Genomic DNA, 21,522 nt, shown 5'->3' on the forward strand with positions numbered 1-21,522 from the left:
CTTCAGCACTACTTTGGCGGGGCATAGAAATGTTAATTTTTACACATTTATGTCTCAAGAGACAACAGAATATTTTAAGACCAATCAAATAATAAACCTACTGTGTTAAATCATGCAAAAATTTTACAGCAAATATTTCATTTTAGAGTGCTATGCTAGGTAGATACTTAGTAACAACTATATCATATAACAGTATCGTAGGGACATCAGAATTTGTCAAGGGACCTATTGACTTGGGATAGTTTATGGGATTATCATTCTATTGTATGTCACTCAAGGTAAGGAAGCAATCAATAGGGGATTAGCATTAGTACAAAAACTAGAAAGAAAACAAGTAGACAAATTTTCCTGAAAAAATTTTTATAGGAAGTATTATTGCGGCTCAGTAGCTTACAACCCGCCGATATCTGGATCTGGAGAAGTCCATGTGATTCAGGAAGAGATTGTTTATATGCAATAGAAGGGAGTTTATTGATAACATCTAATCTGTGACTTCCCAAGGGACCTGGATCTACAAATCAACAGAGCACATCTCAGTAAACTGCAATCCATATTTACTCAAATAATTCCTTTCAGTCTAGAGAGGGGTGAAAGGAGATTTCTTTTTTTTTTTTTTTGAAAGGCGATTTCTATGTCCTACTCCATTGCTATCAGTAAATATTTGTCAAAATCTAATACACAAAAACTTTTCATAGTTCTAAAATTATACAAATATGTTTAAATTTGAAATATTGAATGTGCATAAAGAGAGGTGATACTAAGTTAAATATGCTTTGAAATTACAAACATGTTTAACAAGGGTATAATTTTTGAACTTTAATGTACTTCTGCACTAGAGACCAGTTTTGGACATGATCCAGTCTCTATAGTGTGTCACTCGAGTGTAGACTCCAGGCTTGTTTGGAAGGGCACACTCATCTCCCCAGCTTACAATACCAGCAAGGAACCAAGTGCCTTTATAATCTGCACCAACCAGAGGTCCACCAGAGTCACCCTAGAGAGAAAAGGATATATATGATGACTATTTATAATTTAAGTATGAATATTGCTTATTTTTTTCTCCTGTAGTAAAGACAGGAGAAACAGAAGGAAAAAAGCTAAATATTTCAATATTAAAATGATTCTAGTCAAGAACACTTTTTAATTTTATAATCATTTATTTAAATCAAAGACATCAATATATGTCTTTGGATACAACAATATAATAATAAGAAGTACATTTGAAAAATCTCAACTCAATTATTACCCAAAAGAGATAGTTAAGATATTGTTGCTTATACCATCATCAGTATGCTGAGGAATTCTCTGATTATCTCCCCAAATGCTCTCATTTTCACACAGATGTTGAAAAAGAAGTAATTTATGTTTACTCACTACCAGCACTGGGCTATTACTCTTCCAATCTTGGGAAAATACCTGGATCGGCTCCACCTTTGAGATGCTACTACCAGCATTATACTTGCAGTTTTTTCACTCTATTCCTTTTCAGCCTACATCTGCTCTTCAACTTCTTGAGAAAGCTAATTTTTGACTCCTCCCTTTTCTCCTAGTGTATTAACTTACCTCCTGAGGCTGCTGCTGCTGCTAAGTCGCTTCAGTCATGTCCGACTCTGTGCGACCCCATAGATGACAGCCCACCAGGCTCCCCTGCCCCTGGGATTCTCCAGGCAAGAACACTGGAGTGGGTTGCCATTTCCTTCTCCAATGCATGAAAGTGAAAAGTGAAAGGGAAGTCGCTCAGTCATGTCTGACTCTTCGCGACCCCATGGATTGCAGCCTACCAGGCTCCTCCGTCCATGGGATTTTCCAGATAAGAGTACTGGAGTGGGGTGCCATTGCCTTCTCCAACTTAACTCCTACTTTCTATCTTTCTTTATGTGACTATAGTGCATGATTTGTCCATACGATCACTCTGCCAACAAGATTCTTAGCTTCTTACCCTCCACCCACTATAATCTGGGCCAACCATACACTGTGAAAGAAAATCTTGTCACAAATTTACATCCTTAAACCAACATCCCCTCCCCTGTAGTAAGGGGTCCCTAGACATATTTCTTTCTCATTGTTAAGAAGAGCCAGTAAAAACTCTTCTCATTTCATAATTTTAAAAAATTATTATTTATTTTTCAGTTGTATAAAATACACGTAAAATTACCATTTTAACCATTTTAAGTATGCAATTCAATGGCATTAAGTACATTCATATTGTGTGATCATCATCACCTCCCATCTCCAGAACCTTTCCATCTTGGACAACTGAAACTCTACACCCAGCATTGAATGATTACTCCTCATTGTCCCCTTTCTCCAGGTCCTGGCAGTCACCATTCCACTTTCTGTCTCTATGAATCTAACTATTTCAAGTGCCTTACATGAATGGAGTTGTATAGCATTTGTACTTCTGCAACTAGCTTATTTCAGTTAGCATAATGTCATAAGTTTCATCCATGCTGTAGAGTGTCTCAGAATTTTTGTCTTTTTAAGGCTGAATAATATGTAATTTTATGCATATATTACATTTTGTTTATCAATTTTTCCATCAATGGAAAGTTGTGTTGCTTCAGTCTTTTGGCTCTTGTGAATAATGCTGCTATGAATATGGATGTACAAATATCTGTGTTCCTGCTTTTAATTCTTTTGGGTGAATACTGGGAAATGGAAATGCTGGAATGTATGGTTAATATATTTTTATTTGTTTTTGAAAAATTATTACCATGCTGCTTTCCATATAGGGTCATCATTTTACGTTTCCACCAGCAACATACAAGGTTCATTTCAGAACTTTTAAAAATTTGATTTTCTCACTTGGAACCTAGTATCTTACTTAGTTTCAAATTGATGGAATAAGTAGAGAGCAACAGGTAGCAATCTCTCAGTTTCCTGTCCTTGTCCCTTTTGATTTCCCAGCTCACCTACATCAGCCCACATCTATGTTTACTCTCCTTTTCAGGCAAATGAATGTATTTGTTTCTTTTCAGGGTTAATCCCCTCATCTGTTCTTTGAATCAAAACTGTTCTATCAGTAATTGTTTTGTGTATTTTTTTCCAAAATGTCTTCATTCCCTTCACTGCCTTTTCTCTGTAGGCATATATACTTTTTTGTCTGCCTGTTTTGGTTTGTCTACCTGAAAAAAATCACAATATTTCTGGATATTAAAAGCTCTTTTATTGTCCTAATTATCTTCTTTTCATAAAAGGGACTTGACGTAGTAATAGTGTTAATGAGTCAGTCATGTCTGATTCTTTGCAACCTCATAGGCTGTAGTCTACTAGGCTCCGCTCTCCATGGGATTTCCCAGGCAAAAATACTGGAGTGGGTTGCCATTTCCTTCTCAGGGGATCTTCCTGATCTGGGATTGAACCCAGGTCTCCTGCATTGCAAGCCGATTCTTTACCATCTGAGCCACTTGGAAGCCCAAACTTAATGTAGTAGTCTATACTGAAGTTTCCAGTTTCTCATTCTTCACTTCTTTTTTTTTTAATTGAATTATAATTAACGTATAATATCATGTTATTTTCAGGTATATAACATAGTGATTTGATCTTTTATATTGAACGCATAATGAATTGATCACCATGATAAGTCCAGGTACCACTGTCACCATGCAAAGTTGTTACAGTGTTATTGACATATTTCTATGTTCTACTTCATTATTTATTTTATAGTTGGAATTTTGTACCCCTTAATTCTCTTCATGTATTTCATCTGTTCCCCCACTCCTTCCCCTCTGGTAGCCACTAGATTCTTTTCTGTTCCTATAAGTCTGTTTCATTTTGTTTTTCAGATTTCACATATAAGTGAAATCATATAGTTACTGTTACTCTGTCTTGCTTGTTTCACTTAGCACAATACCCTTTAGGTCCATCCATGTTGCTGCAAATGGCAAGATTTCATTCTTTTGTATGGTTGAATCATATTCCATTGTGTGTGTGTGTGTGTGTGTGTGTGTGTGTATACCACATCTTCTTTATACATTCACCTATCAATGGACAGTTAGGAAGCTTCCATGTAATAAACTAGTTATATTTTTATTTTTTTGAGGAACTTCCAACTGTTATCCATAACAGCTGCACCAATTCACATTCCCATCAACAGTGTACAAGGATTCCCTTTTCTTTGCAATCACCAACACTTGTATCTTCTTTTTCATAATTTCCATTTTAACAGGTATGAGGTGATATCTCATTGTCGTTTTGATTTGCATATCTCTGATAATTAATGACGTTGAGCATCTTTTCATGTGGTAAGAATAGTATGCAATGCGGGAAAGGCACCCTCTTTAATAAATGGTGCTTGGGCTTTCCTTGTGGCTCAACTGGTAAAGAATCTGCCTGCAATGTGGATTCTGAATTTGATCCCTGAGTTGGGAAGATCCTTGAGTTGGGAAGATCCCCTAGAGAAGGGAAAGGCTACCCACTCTACTATTCTGGCCTGGAATTTCACAAAGAGTTGGACATGACTGAGTGACTTTCACTTTCACTTTCAGAAAAACTGGACAGTTATGTGCAAGAGAATGAAACTGAACCATTGTCGTATATCACATACAAAAATACACTCAAAATGGATTAAAGATTTAAATATAAGACCCGAAATCATAAAACTCCTAGAGGGAAATGTAAGCAGTAATCACTTTTACAGTGGTTTTAGCAATAGCTTTTTGGATGTCTTCTCAGGCAAGAGCAACAAAAGAATAAATAAATGAGACTATATTAAACTAATACTCTTTTGCTCAACTTACTTAATCTTTTACTCAATTGGTAGAAAAATTCAAAACGGGTTTTCTACCAATGCAGTTTTCCAACTTTACCAATATACAATTGTTGAATTTGATAGACACTTTCCAGCAGTTAACTTGACTTGATGTTATGTATTATTATTAACCATCCCCCCTTTTTTTTCCAATCCCTGGATTCTGGTGAGATCAATTTCTTAGGCTTTTCAGTTTTTCTGATCATTCTTATCTCTTACTGTTAGTCCTTTAAAAGCATGATACCCGAGTTCAGTTACTTAGCTGCTTCTTATTTTATACACTGAGTTATTGATCCATGCTCATGAATATAACTACTGTCCAGATGACAATGACTTTTAGGTATATATCTGTGGCCAGAACTGTTTTCTGACCTCAAGATTCTTATTTACAATGATATATTAAACATATATATCTGGATATTCCATAGGCACCTCATATTTTACAAATCCCGAATGGAACTTTTACCCTCCTCAACCTGCCTCTTTATCATGCGCACCATCTCTCCAATAGCGCTCAGCTTTCTTTATAGTGCAACCATACATGACTACTGGAAAAACCATAGCTTTGACTAGATGGACATTTGTTGTCAAAATAATGTCTCTGCTTCTTAATATGCTGTATAGGTTGGTCAGAATTTTTCTTCCAAGGAGCAAGCGTCTTTTAATTTCATGGCTGCAATTACCATCTGCAGTGATTTTGAAGCCCCGCAAAATAAAGACTGTCACTGTTTCCATTGTTTCTCCATCTATTTGCCATGAAGTGATGGGACCAGATGCCATGATCTTCGTTTTCTGAATGTTGAGCTTTAAACCAACATTTTTACTCGCCTCTTTCACTTTCATCGAGAGGCTTTTTAGTTCCTCTTCACTTTCTGCCTTAAGGGTGGTGTCATCTGCATATCTGAGCTTATTGATATTTCTCCCAGCAATCCTGATTCCAGCTTGTGCTTCCTCCATCCAAGCATTTCTCATGATGTCCTCTGCATATAAGATAAATAAGCAGGGTGACAATATAAAGCCTTGACGTACTCCTTTTCCTATTTGGAACCAGTGTGTTGTTCCATGTCCAGTTCGAACTGTTGCTTCCTGACCTGCATACAGGTTTCTCAAGAGGCAGGTCAGGTGGTCTGGTACTCCTATCCCTTGAAGAATTTTCCACAGTTTGTTGTGATCCACACAGTCAAAGGCTTTGGCACAGTCAATAAAGCAGAAGCAGATGTTTTTATGGAACTCTCTTGCTTTTTTGTTGATCCAGTGGATGTTGGCAATTTGATCTCTGGTTCCTCTGCCTTTTCTAAAACCAGCTTGAACATCTGGAATTTCACAGTTCACGTATTGCTGAAGCCTGGCTTGGAGAATTTATAGCATTACTTTGCTAGCATGTGGGATGACTGCACTTTTGTGGTAGTTTGAGCATTCTTTGGCATTGCCTTTCTTTGAGATTGGAATGAAAACTGACCTTTTCCAGTCTTGTGGCCACTGCTGAGTTTTCCAAATGTGCTGGCATATTGAGTGCAGCACTTTCACAGCATCATCTTTTAGGATTTGAAATAGCTCAATGGGAATTCCATCCCCTCCACTAGCTTTGTTCATAGTGATGCTTCCTAAGAACCGCTTGACTTCACATTCCAGGATGTCTGGCTCTAGGTGAGTGATCACATCATCATGATTATCTGGGCCATGAAGATCTTTTTTTGTATAGTTCTTCTGTGTTTTCTTGCCATCTCTTCTTAATATCTTCTGCTTCTGTTAGGTCCATACCATTTCTGTCTTTTATTGAGCCCATCTTTGCATGAAATGTTCCCTTGGTATCTCTAATTTTCTTGAAGAGATCTCTAGTCTTTCCCACTCTATTGTTTTCCTCTATTTCTTTGCATTGATCATTAAGAAAGGCTTTCTTATCTCTCCTTCTATTCTTTGGAACTCTGCATTCAAATGGGTATATATTTCCTTTTCTCCGTTGCCTTTCAGTTCTCTTCTTTTCACAGCTATTTGTAAGGCCTCCTCAGACAACCATTTTGCCTTTTTGCATTTCTTTTTTGGTGGATGGTCTTGATCCCTGTTTTCTGTACAATGTTATGAACCTTCATCCATAGTTCTTCAGGCACTCTGGCTATCCGATGTAATCCCTTGAATCTATTTGTCACTTCCACTGTGTGGAAGTGTAATTATCAAGGATTTGATTTAGGTCATACCTGAATAGTCTAGTGGTTTTCCCTACTTTCTTCAATTTAAGCCTGAATTTGGCAATAAGGAGTTCATGATCTGAGCCACAGTCAGCTCCCAGTCTTGTTTTTGCTGACTGTATAGAGCTTCTCCATCTTTGGCTGCAAAGAATATAATCAATCTGATATTGGTATTGACCATCTGGCAATGTCCATGTGTAGAGTCTTCTCTTGTGTTGCAATGTGTTCTCTTAGCAAAACTCTATTAGCCTTTGCCCTACTTCATTGTGTACTCTAAGGCCAAATTGCCTGTTACTCCACATGTTTCTTGACTTCCTACTTTTGCATTCCAGTCCCCTGTAATGAAAAGGACATCTTTTTTGGATGTTAGTTCTAAAAGGTCTTGTAGGCAAACCATTACAAGAATGTAAACTACTTCAGGATTCTTGCTTTGAGAACCCCATGAACAGCGGATCATATATAAAAGCAAGTAAGGCAAATAGATTGCCTTGTGTTTGGAGATTAAGATGGGTGTGGGGGAATCAAAAGATGATGAAATCATTGATGGTGCTGTCAATACAGTGGCTGAAATAATAAAACATGGATTCTAGGGTGCACAAACTTAGAAGAGAGTCATGGGGTAGAGGGTGATAGACTGGGATAAAGTGAGTGAAACAGAATTTAATTTTGTAATGACTTTGAAGAGTAAGTTTAATGGGACAGTTGGGAAAATGGGAATAAGTAATAAGAAATGATAATTATGTATTACAAGTTCTTGTTTGCATGTCATCTAGCTCCTAGAGTGAAAGAATAATAAGTGAATTGAATGAATAGGATAAGAATCCTCTGGATTTATCACTGATTCTGCCTGCCTAGATAACTACAATAGTATTTTTGTCGGTTCTAGGACTATTGCTTATAAACAGCATCAGAAGTATTTGAAGTATATTAAGCATATGGAAAGGAAACTTGGTGGAGCATTCAAATTAGAGGCTGTGGAGTCTAATTCCCTAACTTAATCTCAGTTTTATCATTTAATACCTGTGTTAGTTTAGACATTACTTGATCTATTTGTCCCAGTCTCTTCATTTGAGAAGTAGGGTTTATAATAGTATAAGCATACATCACAAGATTGGCATAACCCAACTAAATTATTTTTAAAGAGCTTAAAACAGTAGCTAGCTCATGAAGATGCTGCATAAATGTTAAATAAATCAAATATTTAAGGTGTTGGAGCCACCCTAAATCAAAAAAGCTCCACAATCCTTAGTCCTGTTGTCAGACCCAGTTGTGTTTCCCAGTGAAAGAGGACCAGTTGAACTAAAGTTACCAATATTCAGTTGCATCTCGTCATTGCTTATTTGAAATCGATTCTCATCCCCTTTCAGTAAGGGTGATTTAGCCCTTTAATACTTTAATGAGACCTAGCATTATATATATGAAATATAATTTTAATCAGCTACTTTGGCTATAATATGTACTTCAGTCTTTAAAGATTATCAGTCTTTTGAGACCATTGAACAGATTAATTGGAAATTAAAAATCATACAAAAAAATCCATTTGAAAATAGAATAAGCAGATTTACCTGGCAGGCATCGACACTTCCTTCCAGAAACCCAGCGCACAACATCCCAGGTGTGATTGCACCATCATATACCACTTTCCTGTTGCAGGTCTTGTTATCTATAATCTTCACTAATCCCTTTTGAAGTATATTAGGACTTGTTCCTAGAGAAAAAATTATATAACTTTTTCTAAAGTCAATATTAATCTCCCTTGCTAGGTTATTAGTATCTAACATTGTGTACAATTTCAAAATCAATGTAAAACATATGTTTTATTTAAACTTGTATTTGTGTGCTTTCTTATTGACAAGGAAATAATGTTATGAACACACCCAGCTACTGTTAAAAATAACCATATTTAGAAATACTAAGTGCATCCATCCATGTTGATGGAATTTTTTTACTTTTGAATTGTTTTGGAGGTTTATGTTTATTACACATATACTTTAGAAAACAAAATGAAAAACTCATACTCCAGAAATATACATTTTATGATTATTTTTAGATTTTCTGTTGTTACTATAATCCTATCTTGGAATTTGGGGTTTATATTTTCTGCTTTTAAATGCATTTATGAATACAAACACAACATGCTTACATTATTAGGGTCACGTAAATGCACATGTTTAAATGGTCTTTGCTCAAGTATTGCTTTGTCACAGGTCATTCATTTTACCCCATCAAAAATGTCCAATCTTCTGTGGTGCTTACTTTTTCTATGGTACTTACCTACAGAAAATGTGCTGTGTAATCTTATTTATTATATCTCATGATTATTGTCTGTCTTCCTTTGCCAAGAATGTGAGCTTTGTAAGGGCAGGAAATATTTGCCTATTTTAGTTACTAATATATCTAAATGACCTAGGACAGTACTTGGAATAAAGGTTGTGATCAAAGTAAATGTTTATTGAATGAGTAAATCAATAAATGAAATGAAGGTGAATGAATTGCTTATTCAAGTAATAAGCAATTCATTCAAATATTACATTTCGGTAAAAACTGCCATTGTTAAGGGAAGTGAAGTTACATTAAAAAATGCTACGAAATTGTAGTTTCTATATGAATGTCATTGAAGTTGGTTTTCATCTCCTTTAAAATGACCTAGAGAGAGTACTTCTCAGGTTTAGCTGTGATTCTGAGTATCTTTCTAAACTCCTAAAACCCAAACCATATAATGATAGAAGTTTAGGAACCCACCATCAGACTTTAATGATCCCCATCCAGTGACCACCACATCAGAATTGGATGGGAATGCATAAGAAGTTTCTGGAAGACATGCTCTTCGGATATTGCTTGTATACAGTACTGGTGAAGACAGACGCACTACAGCGATGTCATTGTCGTGTGAGGGGTAGTGGTAGTTTTCATGAATTATAATATCCTTGACACTTCGCTGTATTTGTGGATCACTTAAAAGGAGCCCAAAACTAACATTCCATTGTTTGGGATCCCTGGCCCTAAAGAAAATAGATTTATTTATTAACAGTCCTATATATTAGAATTGTAGGAATTAATATCTTATACTTGCAAAAAGAAATAGATAAATTTTGAATTCCATAGTGCATATAAGTACACAAAAGCAAAGCTGTATGTAAGAAAAAAAGCTAAAATAATGATAGCATGAATAAATTTTGAATAAGTCAATAAGCTCTATTTTAAAAGGTAACTCATAGAAACTACATTTTATTATTATTATTATTTGTACAGAAAAGACTCAGGAGGATTTAGAAAGATAAATATAACAACACAAGATAAATAAGATTTTATAAATAGTGTGCAAGGATATGAGACAGAGTAAACCTATGGAAATTAAGGATATAGTCAAAATTCTCTTTTATAATCATTAAAAACTATAAATAGAAAGATATTTCTGATTTTTACTATTACTTGTTAATCAGGGTTGTATTCAACACATTAAACACTGAAAAGTGCTGTTGCTGGAACACTTTAAAACTCTCAAGTTTGAGAGGAATTTTTGTTTGTATATAAAACCAGTAAGTGTTATATAAAGTCAACAGAAATTGGTGAAACGAACCATCAAACAAAAGGGTAAAAAACTTTTAGGTATAAAAAAGCAAACTTTTGGTATAATAATATATCCTTTAAAGAAAAAATCATTTCAAAGAGAGAGATATATATATGGAAGGTTGCAGGAGGGACTAAAATACTTATAATTAAGTAAATTAGACCTAATGTAACAGATGAGAAAGAAACATCTGCATTCAATTTGGGCTTTACAGTTTCCTTATGAAATTGAGTTAAGTAGATTCATCTTAGTGACTTTCAATTGAGAGCTATTTTGTCTTCCAAGAGACATTTGCTAATGTCTGGAGAGATTTTTGGTTGTCAGTCTTGAGGGGATGCTATTGACATTTGATGCTATTGACAGGGATGCTCCTAAACATTCTATAAGGCACGGGATAGCTCCCCACAACAAAGAATTATTTGGTCCAAAATGTGCCACTGTTGATAACATCGCTCAGTCTGAATATATCTTTTTTTAAAAAAACTGATAATTTATTGAGTAATTTTGAGCTATACCTCACAATACTGGACAGTTGGAAGCATAGTTATACGGCTGTATTCTTGAAAGATACCTATCAGACTTTTAGGTACTTGAGTGAATTTGAGAAATTTATGTGGTCCAGAGCTTACTTTATGAAACAGTGAGCAGCAGTGACCAGCCAGCTGTTACTAATCAGAGTGGCTCCACATCGGTGGACACTTTTCAGTTGAAGACTAGCTTGCCAGGGCCATTCTCCTTCCTCAGCATCCATGCCCCCGGCTATCTTGTTGCCGGAGCGAGTAATTTTGCGATGTCCACAACCTGCTCCAAAATGGAGTCATTAGCACATAACGATATTGATACCATGTATGCATGCATTCTTAAACAATCTACCTTTCTATAAATAAGTCACTATTAACTTTTAATTGAGAAAAAACACAGTCTTGAAGACGTTAATACTAATTTACTGATGTCTTGAGATTTCCTGAAAATTTATTCAAAATAGATGGACATCTTTCTCCCCCATCCTCATCCCCTTTGTGTGTGTGTATGTCCTTGCTATGACCTCCTGAAAGAGGTAGGTGGAATTAAATGTTTAAATTTGGAATAATTGTAAAACAAATTACGAAGTTGCATGGAAAAATGTGTGATTTTAGAATTTGTGAACAGTTGTTTAAAGCAATGATTGCTAGGAAGCGTTTATAAGAAAATGTGAATGAATGTGAATGTGAATGAATTACTGATGAGAGACAGAGTACACAAAAATGTATTTTACTTGGATAAAAGGAATAATACATGAAGAGAACTAACCCTTTCCCCAAAGTCACATACTTTTCAGTATCAAGACTGTACTTTAGTGTCAATTCAGGTCCAGAGAAACTGCTAGACTCTTTAAAGCAAATCTGCAGTAATAGTATAACTTCACTATTATCCTGCCCATCTGACCCACTCTCTGATTCTCTTATCTTGCCTTACTCCATCTAAAGCACTGAGCTTGTCCCTTAACAATTTATGATACCTTTTGCTAGAGATTCTCAGTCTCCTTAATAAATATTTCTAGAGGGTAAGAACCATATCTTTAAAAATTATATATCCAGAACCTAATGGAGAGAACTCATCACATAAAAGAAGCTCAAACAAGTTCTCAAATATTTGTAGAAATGAAGTCTATATAGTGTAATTCATGAGACATCTTAAGATAAAAATATTTGACTACAAAACTTTTATGCATAAGGTTTGTTCATAAGAATTTGGAGAGTAAATAAAACTTGCCAAAATCAATGCAGTGGTCATAGATTAAAGTAGTGGTTTCAATTGATGTCAGTTTAACATGCCACCTCCCATCCCCAGAAGTAGTTTGGCAATATCTGGAAACATTTTTGGTTGTTATAACTGGAAGGAGGGCAGTGTTTGGCTACTGTTAATCTAGTGGGTAGAGGCCAGGAATGCTGCTAAAAATCCTGTAATGCATGGAACTGTCCTTGAAACAAAAGATTTTCTAGCCCAAAATGTTAGTAGTTAAGATTGAAAAACTCTGAATTAGATAAAGGTATTTGTATCAAGAGTGGGAATATTTAAATTTATTGGAAAGGTTAGATGGTCAACTGCTTCATAGAGATGTTATGCATTATATGTGACAAGATGTATCTTGAGATATTCTTTCCTGAGTGTGGAAAGGATTAGAAACACAGAAGAGGGACATAGACTTTTAAAAGACCTTCACTAGCCTGTTGAAGTCTTTAAGCTTATATATTGCTTCTGATTCTAGATTGTTCTCTTTGATGAGACGCAAACTTCAGGTTGTTAAGGCATGTTCTTTGCAAGCATCACTGAGTTGAAGCAGGGCCTTTGTGGTTATTTTTGAATGAGAGAACCCTCATATTGACTCACTGAGTATGACTCCTTTTTCTTTCCCTCTTTCTTTCCACTCCCTTACCATGGACGCTACTGAGGATAAAGCAAATAATGCAGAACCTAAAACTAGAAGGGTTCCTCTGGATCCTCCCTTCTGTTTGAACAACTCCTAAAGGAAGTTGGCTTTTACTCAACTTCTTTCAGAGGAATGTAAAAACAAAGATGCTCTCTGGGCTAGTAGAACCTCCCGTCGGTGACTCTACTTCCCTGTTTCTGCTCTTACTCAGAATTTTAATCTAATTTACATCCATGCACCAATTTTCATTCCAAGATTTTACTTATTCATGATAATTACTTCTGTTAAGCTTTTGGATGCCACCTCTGCAGTATTACCTTGTTATTATATTTGCAAAATCTTACCTGGCACCTTAGAGCTTTTGTTCTGTCAAAAGAAGTCTTATGGCAAATTTCAAGGATTTAAGGAATACAATAAAGGCTCTCTGGGTGATAGTTTCAGAAACATCAAATAATCTACCAAGCTCTAACAGCCTCTCTATCATCACTTTTTACTACACTTTTTTTAAATTGAAGTATAGTTGATTTGCAATGCTGTGTTAATTTTTGCTATACAGCACAGTGACTCAATTATATATATATATTCTTTATCCATTATGGTTGATCACATGATATTGAATATAGTTCCCTGTGCTATACAGTAGGACACTGATGTTTATCTTACTACTGCACTTTAATATGTCACATGCCACTCTATTCTTTTTTCAACCCTGTTTGATTTTTCTTGCTTCTCCCTTCTCCCCTTTTATTTAAAGTAGAGTTAAAATCTCAGATAAACCAAGTCAAATTCGGATATTGATATAGATGGTTGTTTAATGTTCTAGTCTGGGGGGATGCACAAACTGACTGATCTCTTTCTTATCACTGCTTTTATTCCTATGTGGATTACTTCTCTCTACCAACCTGACAGATTCCTAATTTTTGATTTTGGTCATATCAGTACTGAAGTTTTTTTATAGGAATAATTTAGCTTAAAATGTCTTATTAGTTGCTAAATGATAGTTTCATCAAAATATATCACAGAGGAAAGCAATCTAATACAGATTTGTGTTAAATATTACCCAGGTTGCTCAGGAATAACCACGCTGTGACTGAAGGATAAGCCACTGGGGTTGGTGTCACCTCGCTCTGGAGGGCAAGTCCTCTAATCCAGCTGCTCCAGTCAACCTCAGGTAAGAAGAGTGCTTCTCCTTGACAGTGTGCTCCAGGTTCTAGTAACCTTGGGGATCACATTTCTTAAAGCATCTAGCAGAAGAGTAGAAGCAGAAGGCTTTGGCCAGCAAGGAGCTGCTTGTATGTAAGGCAGCTGACTTCTCAGCACACTAATGGACTTGGCTTCTAGGATCAGAATTCCACAGAGAGCTCTTAGGCCTGAAGTTTTCATTGGCAGAATAGAAAATGCAAATAGCTGACATCTTTTGAGTGCTCACTAGGAGCGTGTACTCTTTTTAAGTACTTACTTGTACCTCCATTTATCATCACAGTACCTTGGAACTGAAGGTATGAGAAGTTAAGTAACCCGTGTAAATTCATCCAGTTCGTAAGTGGCAGACCTGGGGCTCAAAACTAATGTGTAGCTACATTTAGATTCTGAGTTTTTAATTATCACTGCTTAGGTCCCTTCTGCCATTATGGCATGAGATAATGTGTTCCTCGTTTTAAATCCATGGTATCAGTCAATGTAAGACCATCTACAATCACCTTCACACAATTTTTAAAAGAAGGTTTTCCATTGCCCCTTTGTGCATTCCACATTAACTCTCAAGTGAAACCTCTTTTTTTTTTTTCCCATCTAGGAAATTTTTTACTAGAAAATAACTATTAATGAACTTACATGTATGGAGAAAATTTTCTGCTATTGGCATTGCAATATCTAAATGTCAAGGGAGAAGAAAATGGACATAGTTAGATTTATGAACACTTTTTAAAATATTAATATTAACTATTTTGTTTTGGAGAACACATTCTATAGGCATAATAATTTTAGTCAGTCTTGACTATGTAATTTCTTTCCTTTTTTAAAAATTTTAATTTTTACTTTATTTTACTTTACAATACTGTATTGGTTTTGCCATACATTGACATGAATCCGCCACGGGTGTACATTAGTTCCCAATCCTGAACCCCCCTCCCACCTCCCACCCCATATCATCTCTCTGGATCATCCCCGTGCACCAGCCCCAAGCATCCTGTATCCTGTATCAAACATAGACTGGCGATTTGTTTCTTACGTGATAGTATACATGTTTCAATGCCATTCTCCCAAATCATCCCACCCTCTCCCTCTCCCTCACAGTCCAAAAGTCCATTCTATACATCTGTGTCTCTTTTGCTGTCTCGCATACAGGGTTATCATTACCATCTTTCTAAATTCCATATATATGTGTCAGTATACTGTATTGGTGTTTTTCTTTCTGGCTTACTTCACTCTGTATAATAGGCTCCAGTTTCATCCATCTCATTAGAACTGATTCAAATGTATTCTTTTAATGGCTGAGTAATACTCCATCGTGTATATGTACCACAGCTTTCTTATCCATTCATCTGCTGATGGACATCTAGGTTGTTTCCATGTGCTGGCTATTATAAACAGTGCTGTGATGAACATTGGGGTACACGTGTCTCTTTCAATTCTGGTTTCCTCAGTGTGTATGCCCAGTAGTGGGATTGCTGGGCCATAAGGCAGTTCTATTTGTAGTTTTTTAAGGAATCTCCACACTGTTCTCCATAGTGGCTGTACTAGTTTGCATTCCCATCAACAGTGTAAGAGGGTTCCCTTTTCTCCACACCCTCTCCAGCATTTATTGCTTGTAGACTTTTGGATCACAGCCATTCTGACTGGTGTGAAATCACACCTCATTGTGGTCTTGATTTGCATTTCTCTGATAATAAGTGATGTTGAGCATCTTTTCATGTGTTTGTTAGCCATCCTGTATGTCTTCTTTGGAGAAATGTCTATTTAGTTCTTTGGCCCATTTTTTGATTGGGTCGTTTATTTTTCTGGACTTGAGCTGCATGAGTTGCTTGTATATTTTTGAGATTAGTTGTTTGTCAGTTGCTTCATTTGCTGACTATGTAATTTCTATGTTCATATGTTAGCATAGAGAGTAATAAAATTTTAGTATTTATTATTCTGTTTCTAAAAAGACTCTCAAGTTCCCCATTACAAGTTATTTGAGAAAGAAGTCCGGGTCCTCAAAAATACTAAAATATATGAAAAATGGTGATCTTTTACCACATCTTGAATACAAATCACTAAATACTAAATGCATTTAACCCCTTTTTTTTGGGTGCCACTTTGAATGCTCTTGGCTCAATTATCTTGGCCACAGTATGGTTACCAGTTCCATGCAGATTTGGATCTGCTCATCTCAGGAGTAACAAATGACTTTCTCAAGTCAGTACCTAGGACTTTTCAGTTTCTGCTAGAAGGAAACCACTGGACATTCCCAGATGGACAATAGGAGATAGGGGCAGTAACTCTTTTAGAGCCAGAATAGGATAAGAGCTGATGCAAAAATGTTTCCCCCGTTAGTCATAGGGGAAATAAAATTTAAAACGTCCAGTGAGATGAAGCCAGGGTTGCTGCTAATAATGGTCAACTTCCTCTCCCCATTTTACTCTTTCTATCCTTTATTCTTTCTCAAATCGATTACTGCATGCAAGTCTCTGTCTCAGGCTCTGCTTTTTGAGAAAGCAGGCTATGACACTAAAATAACTATATAACAGAAAAAATAATGCTTGTAACCAGGAAAGAGCGATATGTTGTTACATTTAATGAATTTTTTGGTGTTATGTGCATTTTGCTGTATTTTGCTCATTTAGAAATCAATACATTTTGTATAGTAAGTTTCCGTTATTCAGAACATTGAGTTAAGTGTGCCATTCCACTTCTCATTCATTTTGGATAAAAATATATTTTAATAATAATTTCCTACTCATTCCTAGATATCTAGGGAATATTCTAGAGTAAGATTTAATCCAGATAATTTTGCTATGCCTCTCCAATTCCTGCAGAATTGCAAACCTGTTTAATTCACGTGCAAACTGTGTGAGGAGAGGGTGAGTAAATGAATTACAATTATGCCCCAAGTTTCAGATGCAGAGAACTATAAACCTATGAGGCATTTCTTCTTAGGAGTTGCTCTTCAAAAAAAATCACCAGGTGTTCTATGAGTTAAATAGTATACATGCCAATGAAGGTTCATTTTTTATTGTGCTCTTGATTTCTGTAAACCCAGAGGGAGTATCCAGTTATATATGCCAATGACAATTACACTCTTATATTAGGTTGCACAATGAATCAGGGAGACAAAAGAACTCTTTACCAGAAAGTCAACCTGCCTGAACAAAAAGGCAGGAGCAATTCAGCAGTTAGATGGACTATGAGTAAGTATGAGCCACACCTACTTAAACAGATGGCATATTTCCATCTAATCCTTTATGACTGCTTTCCAGAAACTAATTTTTACTCAACATTATACTTGTGCAGTTTGATTTTGAGCTTTATGTGACTGGTAAAATATATCAAACTGTATTAATATTTTGGGAAATAATTAAACTCCCATAATTCAATTAGAAAAATATTAATTCCTATATCTTAAGAATTAATTGTTTAGAAATCCTAATTTATTGGCAGACTTTCTTCTTTCTTTGAGGTTTTCTTTATTGATGCATGATTTTCTAAAAAGATGAAATGTCTTTAAATTAGAACTTACTTGTAAGAGCTGTATTATTTTAGAGCTTAAAATAACAGGTATCTCTTAGGTAGGTGGAAGACAGGACGATGAATGGGGAAATGACTGAAGTCATCATTGTTTTTGACTGAGTCACTGCTATGGCTGTTTGTGTTTCTATCCTAACCCTGTGAGCCCCTGGCTCACACTTGAGGGCTGGGACTCCTCTGGATTTACCTCTGAATCAGGGAGTCAGTGCTGTAACCTAAGATAATCTGTTTACAATGTACCACATAAAGGAAGTGACAAAAAACAATGGCATTGCCCTTGCTAAGGAGGAGATTCCACCAAAGAATAATATGAAAAAGCAGTTTTAAAAAGCAGCTCAGCTAATTTTAGCATTGGTCTTCTCCAATGGGCCAGGAATCAAAGGAGAGACATGGACCCTGTCTTTAATGAACTTGGAGCGCTGTGGAAGAGATGTACAATTAAATAGATAACATTATGTGATAAGTACTATGTTAGATGTAGGCATAGAAAATTGGATATACCTAGCATAGAGGGATGATGAGGACAATGGGAACAGTTGACAACAACTATTCTTTTGGGGAAGAGTCAAATAATTAATTTTACTGGAGCAAAATAGGCATAATTCACTTACTACTGAAGATTAGATTAGGATCTCCTGGAGAAGGGAATGGCAATCCACTCCAGTATTCTTGCCTGGAGAATTCCATGGACAGAGGAGCCCGGTGAGCTACAGTCCACAGATCACAAAGAGTCGGACATGACTGAGCAACTAACACTTACTTTTTCACTTTCATAAATGCTCTCTAAATGGGCTTTTGGATCTGTAGTGTTGCAAATCCATGACTATCATTTCATATTTGGTGTCTTTTTGAGGTTAGGAAGTAAGAAATGCAACTTTGGATGCACTGGTAAGAATGAGGACTCTAAAAGTCTGCTATCCAGTGAACATTTCTTAAGAAAGAAGTCTGAAGCATAATAATAATGAAAACTGAGCTATATGGTTCCAATAAGGAAGAATTTTACAGTAGCAGTGGATACATTTATAATATAAATTTTACATAGACCATGGAATTTAACTCCACTGAAGTGAATTTACTGGGCTTTCCTGGTGGCTCGGATGGTAAAGAATCCGCCTGCAATGCAGGAGACCTGGGTTGGGAAGATCCCCTGGAGGAGGACATGGCAACCCGTCATTCTTGCCTGGGGGAGAATCCCCATGGACAGAGGAGCCTGTGGGCTGCAGTCCATGGGATTGCAGAGTCGTACATGACTGAGCAACTAAGCAGGAATGCAGGTAGTTATTACTTTACCTGAATCCAATGTTAAATTAATTGATCAATCCTACTTTTCAGATAGTTTTCCTAGGGTTACAGCAGTAAAAATATAGAGGAGATCAGCTGAATTATCTTACAAAGTTTGTTTTATGAACTATTTTAAAATATTCATGTAATAAATTTCTGAAAACCTTTAAACAGACAGGGACTTACTGAGCAAGATACTGCTACAAATAAAATTGTTTTCTGACACAGAAACGATCATCTCCTATCAGGTAAGTTTATTCACAATATATTCACCAAAAAAGCTACTTTGGAGCATTAATATGACTGATCTACATTGAAAGGCAAGGGAAAAGAGCATGGACCTGGATTGTGGTTGAACAAAATCTGAATCCCCCATTCACTCACTGCAGGTTTTGAATAGTCACTTGGCTGCCTATTTAGCCTCAATAAATCCTTCTCTTTATGTTTCTAATAGACTGAAAATTATCTCTGTGGTTTGATATTATATTTCATTTGTAATACTATCAAAGTGATGTAGATTAATTATTCACAGTACAGATCTTTGATATGTTTGCCATTCTGACTCTGAAGATAAAATTTTAAAATATTTTATTTATATTTAAATAATTAATTATAAATCAATTAAATAACCAGATGTATACACAGGTGATAGCTTGAAAGGTAGAACTATTCACTGAAGGAAATGTGAAAGATAGGAAGCATATATTTTTATTTGGATATTACAAATGCTTCTCCAATGACTTTGTTGGTTTTTGTTTTGGAAGCAGTATAAAAGATTGCTGTAATGAAGAGAGGACAGTACATTTACTGAGAAGTATCTTTAGACAATTATGTTGATGTAGGACTCAGTGGATAATGTTGGACAGGAAGTTAATATTTAAGATTAGCATTTTCAGTTTGGAGAGTTTCTAGACTGGCTCTCCCATGTACCTAGACACTTTGTGGAGTTTGCATTTTGATGCTACAGCTCTCATGTTGCATCCCACAGAGAATGACTTTGTGGATTTCTTTCATTTCATGCCCATTTATTTCTTTAAGACTCATCTTGAGATGTAGCTTCTCCATGAAGCTTTCCTTCTTATCTCCCTCTTCTCAAATAATTCCTTAGCTTCATATTGCCTTGCCAATTTGGATATAGTAGTTTTTGATTCAAAATAACCATCACCTGGTAATATTCACTTGTTCATTCTGAACAAACAAAATTTTTTCTCTGAAACTTATTTCAAGTTTCTTGAAATAAGAATATATCTTTCCCAAAGTAAGGGATTGGGGGCAGGAGGAAAAGGGAACGACAGAGGATGAGATGGCTGGATGGCATCACTGACTCGATGGACGTGAGTCTGAGTGAACTCCAGAAGTTGGTGATGGACAGGGAGGCCTGGCGTGCTGCGATTCATGGGGTCGCAAAGAGTCGAACACGACCAAGCGACTGAACTGAACTGAATCACAGTACACTGATAACTCTATGTCTTTCTTTTCAATTTCATATCAAACCACAAACATTTGAATGTTTTGACATAATTTCCATGTCATGGAGTTTGAAAAGCTGCACAATATCCCATTTGATATACCATCATTTACTTAACCATTATCCTAATGTTGACAACTATATATAAATAAATATTGGTCATTAAAAAAAAAGAATATATCTTTCCCAAAGTAAAAATTCTTCTGGGAACTGTATATATTTAAAAAAACACAGAGAAATAATATTCAGGCAGTGATTAATAGATTCAATTACAACTATGACAGAATTTATAGACTTATTTTATGCATTACTTATGAGTAAATCCATGACAATTACATGGTTGTTGAAGCTGAACAAGTGAGCTGTCATTATAGACAAACCACAACTGTTTTTTTCTTACTCAGAACATGTAGGACTCGTGTGTTTCTTTGGAAATTCTACATAGGAGACAAAAAATGCAGAGAGTATAAAGATACTTTATTTTAAAAGAATAAAAAATTGGTTTGGGAGAAACTTCTGAAATTTTTAAGTTTCTTTGTGGCCTGAATTGACAGACTTGAGAAAGATTTTTCTTTTTTAAAAAAAGAGCTTTTAATATTTTTAATGCCTTATTTTATCCCTTATTGATTTCATCTCGCATTATGAGCTTTAATAAAGGCTCTTCAATGCATATTTTATCAGAAACAGAAATCAATTGAAGGGGAAGAAAACATTAAAACTGGCATTTAGTATATGGTACTTTTAACTATTTAATGCAGGAATTAAAGAATCATATGCAACTTATCAGTAATAAAAAAGAAAAAATCAAACTGGCTTTGCACATAATTTTAGTACCTTCACAATCTTATATAAAGTTTATGAATGTCAAAAGGTTTCAGGCTTCTGTAACGGAAGATAAAATATTATTATGTTGTAGTAGGAGTAATCCATTATGCTTGTATGAAAAGATGTCCAAATTTTTCAAAGAAATTTAAAAAATGTCTTTTTTATCAAGACTTTTTATGAATGTCTTTTCATAAAAGACTTCTTATTCATAAGACTTTTTATGTCTTTTTTATGAATCAAAACTCATACTATGACTCATTTAAATAGTATTTGTTATGCAGCAACTTAGAGATCTAGGCACATGAG

At 35.5% G+C, this 21,522-nt stretch overlaps 1 protein-coding gene across 1 annotated transcript in view; it reads right to left on the reverse strand.

The window, feature by feature from the left end:
• The window catches only part of LOC102185163 (transmembrane protease serine 11C-like), a 64,102-nt gene continuing 43,412 nt past the window's right edge, over nt 833-21,522 (reverse strand). Inside the window, exons 6-10 of the mRNA XM_005681660.3 lie at nt 14,751-14,789; nt 11,137-11,308; nt 9,679-9,938; nt 8,502-8,644; nt 833-994 (exon numbers count right to left, since the gene is read on the reverse strand). Of these exons, the coding sequence (XP_005681717.2) occupies nt 833-994; nt 8,502-8,644; nt 9,679-9,938; nt 11,137-11,308; nt 14,751-14,789 (776 nt within the window). The remainder of the gene's footprint in view (nt 995-8,501; nt 8,645-9,678; nt 9,939-11,136; nt 11,309-14,750; nt 14,790-21,522) is intronic.

Source organism: Capra hircus, chromosome 6 (assembly GCF_001704415.2).
Source record: "Capra hircus breed San Clemente chromosome 6, ASM170441v1, whole genome shotgun sequence".
Taxonomy (NCBI): domain Eukaryota; kingdom Metazoa; phylum Chordata; class Mammalia; order Artiodactyla; family Bovidae; genus Capra; species Capra hircus.